General features: G+C 42.7%; 1 protein-coding gene across 3 annotated transcripts in view; it reads right to left on the reverse strand.

Annotated features, from left to right (window-relative positions):
- Positions 1 to 12519, reverse strand: part of atp10a (ATPase phospholipid transporting 10A) — a 393032-nt gene that overhangs the window by 304161 nt on the left and 76352 nt on the right. For 2 of the 3 annotated variants that reach the window (XM_063054502.1, XM_063054499.1), the window contains exon 2: positions 1596 to 1914. In XM_063054502.1, the coding sequence (XP_062910572.1) occupies positions 1596 to 1864 (269 nt within the window). In that variant the 5' untranslated portion in view covers positions 1865 to 1914. Of the gene's footprint in view, positions 1 to 1595; positions 1982 to 12519 lie in introns of those variants that run through there. The other variant, XM_063054501.1, reaches the window with a different exon arrangement.

A 12519-nucleotide genomic window follows, 5' to 3' on the forward strand; every position in this document is an offset into this window, starting at 1 on the left:
GCCTTTCTTCTTCATATGCAAAAGTTCTTTCAGGTCACTTGTTGTGCTGCTGATAAAAGTTAAGTTTTATGGCATTTTTACTTTGTGTATGTATGCCTCTTCCAAAATATATTTGAACCTGAACTTATTTGGACTGGAAGTTCTGGTGCTGCCTGAGTGTGTGTTCTCTCCGTGATGGCATCGGTTTCTTCTGGATAGTCCAGTGTCCACTCACATATCAAAGGTGTATAGGGCCAATGGGTCACTATGTGTGTACATTTGAGGTCGTCTCTATGGGTGGAGGGAATATTCAATGGGAATCTAGGGTGAAAAGGTTACAGGAAAAACTCATGGGGAAAGGTTGCTCTGAGAGTCGGCATAGATTTGGTGGGCTGAATGGTCTTATATACAGTAGTGTGCAAAAGTCATAGGCACATAGATATAGCTAGGGTGTCTAAGACTTTTGCACAGTACCGTAGTAATTTTATGTATTGCTCTGTACTGCTGCCTCAAAAAAAAACAAATTTCATATCAGATGTGAGTGGTGATAAACCTGATTCTGATATGGGTCTCTAGTGCGGACTGAGAGTGGGAAGAGGACAGGGAGAGGGGAATCATGGTTGAGGAAAGGGAAAGGAAGAGTGGAAGGAGCAGGATGCACCAGAGAGATATTCTGTAATGAGCAATAATCTAATTGTTTGGAATCAAATGACCTTGCCTGGTGTCTCAGAGCTGGGTATGTCTGCACCCGTGCCACTCCCCACCCCTGGTACTCCTTCTCTGCCACCTGTCCCCACATCCTTCCTACAGCCCTCAACATTCTCACCATCCCTTACTGCTGCCAGATTTACAAAATCGCTCTCTGCTCCACGTTGACAAATACAGTATTATGCAAAAATCTTAGGCCCCCTACCTATAGATATTAGATTAGATTATGAGGACACTCAGTCCTCGTTTATTATCATTTAGATATGTGCCTAAGACTTTTGCACAGTACTGTCCCTTGTGGAAATTTGTTCATATGAAGGCGAATTATATATCTGCAAATTTTGTTCATGTCACTAGACATTTATGAGCATAATGAACAGAATTAGGCCATTTGGCCCATCAAGTCTGGTCTGCTATTCCACCATGATTATAATGGGGCAAGAAATGAGAAGCTGATTGGTGTGCTAAATTTACGAGAGTTTCCATGGAAACTGAATGAAGACAGGATTTTGGCTGAAGTGTTACACTCGGTTGAATTTATTCTACACACTGATCAAGGTTGGTAATGAATGTACAAAAATGTACATTTTTGGTTGGAACACACACAAATTGCAGGACTGATGAAAGGTCCTGGGCTGAAATGTTGACTCTTTATTCCTTGCCATAGATGCTGCCTGACTTGCTGAGTTCCTCCAGTACGTTGGAGTGTGTATTATTTGGGTTTTCCAGTATCTGCAGAATTCCTTGTTTACATTTTTGGCTTTTTAGCAACCACACCTTGTTGTCATTTTACAATATCTCACAGATGGTCGCACATTGCTTGAAAACAAGACAATAAAAGGCTGATAAAAGATGATAATGTGAGATACCAGATTATTCAAAGGTTCATAAACAAAAATAATACACACCTGTGAAACTGCTCATACAGGTTCCTTGGAATGAAGGTAAACAGTGTGTATTTGGTGGTACGGATCTTATTCCCAGAATAAGGACTTTGTGATTGAAAATGGCTGCCTTTGAAGGACCTGTGATTTTGAATCACAATTCTGCGCCCAGGCACTTCATTCTCGAGCCTTGCGTAGCCTCGTGTTCTGAGGGGGTTTCTCCAGACTCTGTAATAAAGATTTCTCACAGCAGAAATTCTGGAGTAACTGGGTCTTTCATGTCTGGTTGCCATGACGACTGTTTCATGTAGCAATAATCATATGCTCTCAGTGCCCTGAAAAGCTGCACCAGAGGGGAAGAAAACACAGAATAATAAAGATGACATTTAATTTTTCCTTCTAAAAATAGCTGCCTTTATCACAGCGTGTTTCAAACATGAAAAGATCTCTCAAGATATAAATGGATAAGTCACGTGTTACCATAGCCAAGCCTTCTATAATCCTCTTCCCAACTACTATACGCTGCATTTTCTTCAATGTTTCCAGAATCTGGTCTTTGTTATCTTAGTAACAATTACCTTGGGACTCTTAACATTTGTTATATTTGATGCAAATACATATTGTTGTCTATAAGACAATTGATGTTTTGACCATAGTTAATGAAAGCAGAACATGGTACCCTTGCTTCATTTTTGACTTGCATAAGCACTTGACTGTTCTTATAATAGTAGGATTTTCAAAACTTGAAAGCCTGAATATTTTAAAATCAGCTATAATTCTTTATTACAGTTTTCGAGTGATAGACATGCTTGAGTTTGGACATATTTAGCTGGAAGCCTCTTAAACCACAACACACTAAGAGGGTAAGGGGAGGTGATGGCCTCTTTTGCAACTGGTATTGCAGCAAGCTAGAGATTCTACACTATCATAGACAAAGAGATTCCAGGATTAAATGGCTTGTCATACGAAAAGCGTTTGATGACTGTGTCTATATTCACTAGAATTTAGAAGAATGAGGTGTGAAACCTATCGAATGGTGAAAGGCCTTGATAGGGTGGATGTAGAGAGGATGTTTGCTATGGTGGGAGAGTCTAAGACCAGAGGACACAGCCTCAGAATAGAGAAGCACCATTTTAGAATGGAGATGAGGAGGAATTTCTTTAGCCAGGAAGAGGTGAATCCTTGGAATTCTTTGCCACAGGCAGCTGTCTTTATGTATATTGAAGGCAGAGGTTGATAGATTCTTGATTGGTCAGGGCATGAAGGGATACAGGGAGAAGGCAGGAGATTGGGGCTGAGAGGAAAATTGGATCAGCCATGATGAAATGGCGGAGCAGACTCAATGGGCTAAGTGGCCTAATTCTGCTCCTACATCTTATGATATAAAATGCTGGAGAGACTCAGCCACAGACAGCATCTGTGGAAAGGAATAAACTGTTGACATTCCAGACTAGACCCTGTATTAAGACTGGAAAGGAAGGGGGAAGAAACCAGGTGGAGGGAGGGGGAGGAGTACAAGGTGGCAGGTGAAAGTTGAAGCCAAGTGAGGGGGGTCGATTATTGGGTGCGTGGGGATTCTAGACTCTGCCATAAAAAACTCTTTTTCATTATACATCACAATGTTCTGATCTGTTAACAAGTATATCATGTGATAAATCACCCAAATTTGCACATCCACTGTGCAGAATATGATTTACTTCCTGACCACAGGAGTTTTATAAGAACATCAATTAGATATATCTGTACAGTAGAATGAACTGCAGCGAAAATCATTGCCCTCCAAGCAGGAAGGAAACAGCACTAATTTTTGCTGCCACACAACAAATTGCACATTGTATAACTCAGTGATAATAAATCTGATTCTGATTCTAAGATATGAAACCACTGGGCCAATTGATGCAAGAATTCTGAACATAAAGTCCCTACTTGATAAAGTCTTAGAGTAAGGAATTGAGCCCTTTGGCCCATCATATCTTGGTCAACCAAGTACATGTTTGTTGTCATTCAACCAAACACATGTGTACAGTTAAATGGAAATTTGTTCCTCTGGGGCTTAGGTGCAAAACACAATACATACTGTACATTCAATCACAGCACATATAGTTACAAACCAGTAGATACAGTCCCAAATAATATTAGCACAGGTCCTTGAGTGGCAGGGCCTGAAGGTTGACAGCTTGACATAAAGTGCAAGGTGCAATTTAATGTAAGACAGTATAAAGTTACCAGCACTATCATCATAAAACAAGCAGTAGTATAAAAAATGACAGCAATAAGAGATGGAAAGTGGCCATCTTTATCTTTTCCAAACTCACTGTACTCATCTAAACCTATCCCTTTTACTAACACTTGGTCCATAGCATTTTAAGGTGACTCAAGTGCTTGTCTACATGCCTCTTGCATGTGAGAGTACCTGTCTCCACCACTTATACTTGCAGTGTGTTCCCAGTTCCACCTGATCTCCGAGTGAAAGAAAATCCTGTACGACTGCTTTCAAATCTCCATGGCTTTACTTCACTTTTGCTCCCTTGTTTTAGACACCTCTGCTGTGGCAAGAGCTTCCTGTTATTTACTCTATCCATATCATTCATGATTTTGTACATCGGCATTAGCACCCCTTCCTCATAGAGTCAAGAAGCACAGAAATTGGCCCTTCAGCCCAAATGGTCCATGTTGACTAAGAGTCTCAACTATCCCAGTTTGCCCACATTTGGCTCCTATCCCCCTAAACCTTTCCTATCCATGTGATCCATTTCAGATCTTGGGTGGAAAAAGTTACCCTTCAGGTTCTTATCAAATCTCATCCCCCTCAATTTAACCCCATGCCCTCTAGCTCTTTTCCCCTAATCTGAGTAAAAGAGTGTGCCCATTCACCCTGTCAATGCTCCTTATAGTTTTATATACCTCTATGTAAGATCACTCTTCATTCTTCTATGCTCCAATGAAAAAATTCTTAACCTACTCAGCCTCACTTCATACCTCTGTCTCTTATGTCCCTGTACATCTCCTCTGCACTCGTCTTAGCTAACAGGTATGTTTTCTACTAGCAGCGTGACCAAAACTAATGATACTATTCCAAATACAGTTTCATCAATGTCTTGGTTTTAAAGGTGAGCTTAATTTGTCACATGTACAACAAAAAAACCGCGAGAAGCGTTGTTTGTGTCAAACCAGACCCATGAGGGTTGCGGTGAGGGCAGTCCACCGGTGTCGCCACGCTTCCAGCATCAACATAGCATGCCCACAACTCCCTAGCTCTTAACCTAACTATATGCCTATGGATTGTGGGAGGAAACCAGAGCACCTGGAGGAAACCCACATGGCCGTGGGGTGAACGTACAGACAGCAGCAGAAATCGAACCTCCATTAATGATCCCTGGCGCTTTGCAGCAATTGAGTGAACCGCTACACTACAATGCCATTGTACAACTGCGATACAGCACACCAGCTTCTGTAATCAATTTCCTGACTGATGGAGGCCAGAGTGCTAAAAGGTTTCTATACTATCCTCTCTACATGTGACACTACTCTCAGGGAAGAAGGTACCTGTACTCCTTGGTCCCTCTGTTCTGCATCGCTTCCCTACAGTGTGCAGTGAAAATCCTACCCTCACTGTCTTCCCAAAATACAACACCCTGTACTTATCTGTATTGAACTCCATTCGCCATTCCTCAGCCCACTTACCCAGCTGATCAAGAACCCTCTGTAAGTCCTGATAATGATTTTCACTGTCAATACTACCCTTATTTTACTGAAACCTGCAATCCTATTAACTCTACCTTATATATTCTCATCTGAATCACTGAGAGAACTCATTTTAAAGTATTTGGTGAAATGGTGAAGCCTCTTACTTTTTAACAGTTGCATATAGAGAATTGATTGAAAGGATCAATTGGTTTAACGAAGACACACTGACTCTGGAGATTTTCAGAACACTTCAGTGAACTTCCATTCTATATTGATTGCTTACAGAAATAAGGGCATTGACAGCATGGAGAGCATTTGGTGTCCATATCTAGTTATCCCTGAATATTTAACAAAGATAGCTTTGAGGTCACTGGTAGTACAAAATCATCATCATCATTATGTGGTGTGGCTCCCTATGACATTCCATCTGTCTTTAAGATCCCCTTCACATTATTGTTCTTACTCTTTTCTCTACCCATGACCATGATTATTCTTGGCAAATTTTTCTACAGATGTGGTTTGCCATTGCCTTCTTCTGGTCAGTGTCTTTACAAGACAGGTGACCCCAGCCATTATCAATACCTTCAGTGTTGAATAACCAGAGCTTGTGATATGCACTAGCTGCTCATCCGACCATCTACTCCCTACTCTCATGGCTCTCACGTGACCCTGATAAGCAGGTAAGAGATCTCGGCCTTCACTCTGCCTTATGTAGCTGGATCATGGACTTCCTGTCAGATCGCTGGCAGGTGGTAAGAGTGGGCTCCCTCACCTCTGCCCTTCTGACCCTCAACACAGGTGCCCTCAGGGCTGTATACTAAGCCCCCTCTTTTACTCTCTGTATACCCATGACTGTGTCATCACCCACAGCTCCAATCTGCTAATTAAGTTTGCTGACGACACTACACTGATTGGCCTAATATCAAATAATAATGAGGCAGCCTACAGAGAAGAAATCATCATCCTGACATAGTGGTGTCAAAGAGCAACCTCTCCCTCAAAGTCACAAAAAACAAAGGAGCTAGTTGTGGAGTACAGGAGGAAGGGAGATAGGCTAGTCCCTATTTACATCAATGGTTCTGGGGTTGAGAGGGTGAACAGCTTTAAGTTCCTTGGCATACACATCACCGAGGATCTCATGTGGATTGTACATACTGGCTGTGTGTTGAAAAAGTACAATAGCACCTCTTTCAACTCAGACGGTCGAGGAAGTTTGGTATGGGCTCCCAAATCCTAAGAACTTTCTACAGGGGCACAATTGAGAGCATCCTGACTGGCTGCATCACTGCCTGGTATGGGAACTGTACTTCCCTCAATTGAAGGACTCTGTAGAGAGTGGTGTGGACAGCCCAGCCCATCTGTAGATGTGAACTTCCCACTTTTCAGGACATTTACAAAGACAGGTGTGTAAAAAGGGCCCAGAGGATCATTGGGGACCTGAGTCACCCCAACCACAGACTGTTCCAGCTGTTGCCATCCTGGAAACGGTACAACAGCATAAAAGTCAGGACCAACAGGCTCCGGAACAGCTTCTTCCACCAGGCCATCAGACTGATTAACATGCTGATACAATTGTATTTCTCTGTTATATTGACTGTCCTGTTGTACATACTATTTATTACAAATTACTATAAATTGCACATTGCACATTTAGACAGAGACATAACATAAAGATTTTTACGCCTCATGTATGTGAAGGGTGCAAGAAATAAAGTCAATTCAATTCAATTCAGGTGCTACACCTTGCCCAAGGGTGACCTGCAGGCTAGCAGAGGGAAGGAGCGCCTTAAACCTCCTTTGGTAGATACATATCTACACCTCACCACCCTAGTGCAAACTACAAAGTAAATTTATTATCAAGGTAAGAGATTCATTTTCTTGTAGGCACCCACAGGAAAACTAAGGAATACAATAGAATCCACAAGTAACCCCACACAACAAAGACTGAGAAACATTTAATGAGAAAAAGGGGACAGATCAGGCAAATAATAAAAACAGGTAAACAAATAACGCCCAGAATGTGAGCTGCAGAGTTCCTGAAAGTGAGGTCAGTCCACAGCTACAGAGTCAGATCAGCTGTCAGGCGAGTGAACCCGATCCAGAAGCCCGATGGCTGCAGGGCAGCAGTTACTCCTGGACCTGGCAGTGTGGGACCCGTCCTGCACCTCACACCCTATAGTAATAGTGAGAAGAAAGGGAGACGAGTAGTGTGATCACTTGCATTCTGTATGATGTTCTTTCTCCAAACGGGTTGTCTATTAGTGAGGTTCAGGTGGCTGTAGAGGCCGATCTGGGACGCGCATAAATGGGGAATGCCTGTGTGTGACTTTGTATAACACGGGCAGCCACCACGCGGTCTTTGACAGATCGGGGTCAGGGTCTGGTGGCGTCGAATGCAAGGCGACTGGGGACTCTTCACTGTTGCAGCCTTCTTCCACCTTCACTGCCATTGTGATTATCATCATCTTCCGCCAGCTTCACCGCTGAGGTCTTGGTTGGATCGCTGTTTGTCTGGAACAGCCCCTTCACCTTATCACCGTGGGTGATCCTACCAGGGGCTGACAGCCAGACGGCTAAACGGCAGCCAGCATCACTCTCAGGATCTCGGGGGCTCATGAGCCCCTCCACCACTACAAGGTGACAAACTTCTCCGAGTCCCTGGTAGGCCATGCCAGACACAGATATCGACGGAGTTGTACAGCATGGAAATTAACTCTTTGGTCCACTGTAAGATGCTGTCTGTTGTACCCATCTACACTAATACTGTTTACTTGTTACAAGTCTGTAGCATTCTCTCCCTAAAGGATATTGAATAGGTTTTTACGGAACAACAGACTAGATTCATAGGTTATACCACCAAGGCTGGTCTTTTATTTAGCTCTTTGAATTTAACTTCTCCCTGCTGATAGTGGGCTATCCAATGGCCCCAAACTCAGACTCCCTAATATAAACACAAGCAATTCTGCAGATACTGGAAATCCAGAGTAACACACACAAAATCTTTAGCTGTGAATCTGTGGAATTCATTGCCACAGACATCTGTGGAGGCAAAGTCATTGGGCATATTTTAAGCAGAGAATGACAGGTTCTTGATTAGTAAGGGTGTCAAAGACTATAGGAAGAGTGGATTTGAGAAGGATATTAAATCAGCTCTGATGGAATGGTGGAGCAGACTTGATGGGTCAAATGGTCTAATTCTGCTCCTATAATTTATAAATGCTGGGGGAACTCTGCAGGTCAGGCCCCTTCTATGGAGAGGGATAACGTTTGACATTTTGGGCAGAGACCCTCGACTTAATCTTCACACTACATCACCCAGCTTCAAGTCAAATCTGTGAGCCAGGTTGTGCATAGTTAAAGTTCCAATCAGATATTCCTGGATTCACACTGCTTTACAGCAGAATTCCAAATTTCACAGTGATGCATTATAGGTACAGCTACCACTGAAGAACTATTGTGCAACAATACAAACAGACACTGTTAAAATATGTAAAGGGTTGTCTGGAAATAAATTACATTACATGATATGCCATTCAGCAAAAGTGCTTTCCTATGTTCTTCCTGCAGTATTATTCCAGCATCTATGGAGAGGAATAAATAGTCAACAATTCCTGATGAAGGGTCTTGGCCCGAAACATCGACTCTTGAATTAGTTCCACAGATGCTGCATGACCTGCTGAGTTCCTCCAGCATTTAGTGTATGTATGCTCTGGAATTTCCAGAATCTGCAGAATCACTAGTTTAGTATATTTTACAGCAGGTGGCGTGCTTTCACACTGTTAAATCCTTCTCAACCCATCCACTCCCTCTACTTCTTTACCCAATTGGCCAAAAAATATTCTTTTTCTCAGATCACAGGAAAGCCAGCAACTAATGCACGGTCAGTCCAAACCTTGTTCAGCAGTTGTGGTGTTGGTTTATTAACCTGATTAAGAGGTAACGAAGCGTGGTGTTTATGTTATTAGATTGGTAATTCGGCAAATGTAAATTCAAATCACAGCAGCTCATTTCCAAAAATCTGTTCGTAAGACACACTCAGAGGCCACTTTATTAGATATGTCCTCTAACTAATAAAATGGCCATTGGGTGTATGTCTGTAATCTTCTGCTGCTGTAGCCCATCCACTTCAAGGTTTGTTGTGTCGTGTTTTCAGAGATGTTTTTCTACACACCACTGCTGTAACACATGATTATCTGAGTTACTGTTGCCTTCCCGTGGGCATGAACCAGTCTGGTCATTCTCCTCTGATCTCTGTCATTAACAAGATTTCTTGCTCCTAGGACTGCTGCTCAATGAACGCTTTTTTTTGTTTCTGGCACCATTCTCTGTCATTTCTGTTGTGTCTCTGTGGAGACTGTTGTGTGTGAAAATTCCAGGAAATCAGCAGTTCTGAGATAATGAGGGGACTATTTACTTAATATTAAGAGTACATACCGAGGTGAACTGATAGGATTCCCTGAAACATGAAACTTGAAGTCATGGGTTTAATGGCATGTATAACATCGTCTGATTAGGGTGCCCTAGCACATGTCAAACTTAAATTACTCTTCATTACCCTGTTGAAAGCACAAAAATTGTTAGCAGAGATCTTTGAACACAGTTCTTGTTCGAGAAGGATAAAGAAATAGTATTTTTTTCTTTGTCAAGGGAGGTGTGACAAAGACGTTTCTCTTCTACCGAATGCACTAACCTCGAAGAGGACCACAACTTGTCATAGGGTTTGGAGGCTTGCGTGCCTCAGCGACCTAGAAAGCTATGCTGGCTGGAATCAGGGCCTTGTGCTTTGGCTGTTGGTAGGGTCACCCCTTGCCGAAGAGGTCAAAGGGTGGAGGTCAGGCTAAGAGTGGTCCACCAGTATTCCAGTTTTGGGTGTTCAGCTCAGGGCTAACATCCCAGACTGGTCAAATAAAAATTTAATGAAACAGCAATGAAGATTTCTTCTATATCTATATAAAATCAGTATTCCTGAGTCTCCAACTGAGACTTGCATGGCCGACAATAGTGAAAACCAAGAGGAAGCCACAGGCATGATGAAGGAAGCCCTGAACACTGCCAAGACCAAGACCCAAACTGGTTTTTGGAATGTACAAACCATGTACAACACTGTACAAATTACCGCAGAAATGCATCATTACAACCTACGTTTACTGGGCTTCAGTGAAAGCAGATGGACAGGGTCTGGCAGACTGGGCAGCAACTGAGAAACAGTTTTATACTCAGGAAGGGAAGATGGTCAGCTGTCGGTTTGAAAAAAGGCATTGAGAAGGGCTTGCTGGAGTGGAAACCAATCAACAGTAGGCTGATGAGAGTCAGGCTGAAAGGGAAGCAAATGAACGTGACTGTGATCCAGTGCTATGCTCCAACTAATGACAGTGATATTGAAGAAAAGGACGTTTTCTATGAACAACACCACACCATGACATAATTATCATCTTGGGAGATCTGAACATCAAATTGAGAAAAAGCAGCTTATACTTCACTTGGTTATGGGCATGCATGGATGTGGAATGATGAAAAACAATGGTTAAAGACTGGTGGAATTCTGTGCTATGAACAATCTGGTCATAGGAGGCACCCTCTTACCACACTGTGAAGTCCACAAACTGACATAGTGGCCAACCTATGGGCATGACAAGAACCAGATAGACCCTTTGATGATCAATGGTACGTAGAAATAATCCTTGCAGGCTGTAAAGGTGAAGCAAGGAGCAGAAAGAGGACATGATCGTCACCTTGTTCTAGCAGTGATAAAACTCACACAGAGAAGCTCTGGGATCAGAACACATGTACAAAGATGTATTGATGTTGAGAAGCTCAAGGACACCAGTGTGAGACCTGCCTTCACCATTCAGCTTAAGAACAGATTTCAGGGCTTGCAAGACTTTGAAGAGGATGTGTCTGTAGACAGGATTGAAATAATGAGGAAACAAATTGCCTCAGTCTTCAGGGGGAAAGCTGGAAAGAAGAACAAAAATGGATACAGCAGGAAACATGGACGGTCCTAGAAGAAAGATGGAAAATTAAGAAGAGAGCGTTAGTTGCAAAATCAACAGAAATTAAGGTGGAACTTCACCTAGCATACGTTGAAGCCAACAAAAAAGTGAAGAGACTTGTAGAATAAAGTTACAAAATACACGTGGACTAAGATGTTAACTGTCCTGTACTATCACCAGTGGGATCATCAGTTGATCTGCCACCTGTCTTCAGGAGTTTCGGCCCGCTTATGATCAAGACTCCCTCGAGGTGATGGGCCAGCAGTGCTAAAGCACCATCTCCCACTGGTGAGCTTAAAAACTTGGCATCTGCCTCTAACAAGAGTTGTTGGTCACTTGCATCCAACAGATAGTCTGCTCTTCAGGTGTCTATGCAACTACTGAAGTGTTTGTAAGATATGTATACACTGTCTGACTACCTGCCCTTCTGGACATACTTGGTCCACATCCATGCTGATCCTTTCTCTGCTACCTCAGCTACAGCCCTGCTGGTTGACTTGATCTCTCTTCTAGTGAAGCCAAGGTCACGCAGCCACTTCTGGAGAGTGAATGCAATAAACCCACAGCAGCCTACTTCGAATGGATAGCATGAGACCTTCCACCCTCTGTCTCTGCACTCTGATCTTAATTCTGCATACTTGGTTAACTTGCGCTCACGGTTAGCTTGTGCTCATGTAAGAAAAGAGAGCCTCTGTTAACATGGAAGACCTTGGAGAGGAGGCTGAAGCAGCATCCATTTGAGGTGATCAGGAAATTATATACAAGATCTCAATATCGGTATGTGGAAAGATCCAGGCCAGGTCCAATGGTCCCATGAGAGGTAATAATGGTCTGCTTTCGACAACTGAGGAAGACCAAGAAGCATGGTGGACAGAGTATTTTGGAGGATTACTGAATAGACTACCACCAAATGAAGAACCTGACATACAAGAGGCAGCAGGAAGCCTTGATGTCAACACAGATGCACCCGAGAAAGAAGAGATTGTTGCTGTGATTAAACCATTAAAGATCAGCAAAGCTCCAGGACATGACAACTTGAATGCCGAACCGTTCGAATCTGAACCAAAAGATGCAGCATCTATCCTGTATCCACTGTTCACTACAATCTGGGAAAAATGACAAGTACCCAAGAGCTGGAGAAAGGGAGCTACAGTTAGAATCCCCAAGAAAAGAGCATTAAGTGATTGTAACAACTGGTGTAGCATCACACTTTTGTCAGAATCCAACAAGATTCTCACTAAAGTCATTCTCGAATGAATTACAGATCA

The sequence above is a fragment of the Mobula hypostoma genome, chromosome 7 (genome assembly GCF_963921235.1).
Source record: "Mobula hypostoma chromosome 7, sMobHyp1.1, whole genome shotgun sequence".
NCBI classification, from domain to species: Eukaryota; Metazoa; Chordata; class Chondrichthyes; order Myliobatiformes; family Myliobatidae; genus Mobula; species Mobula hypostoma.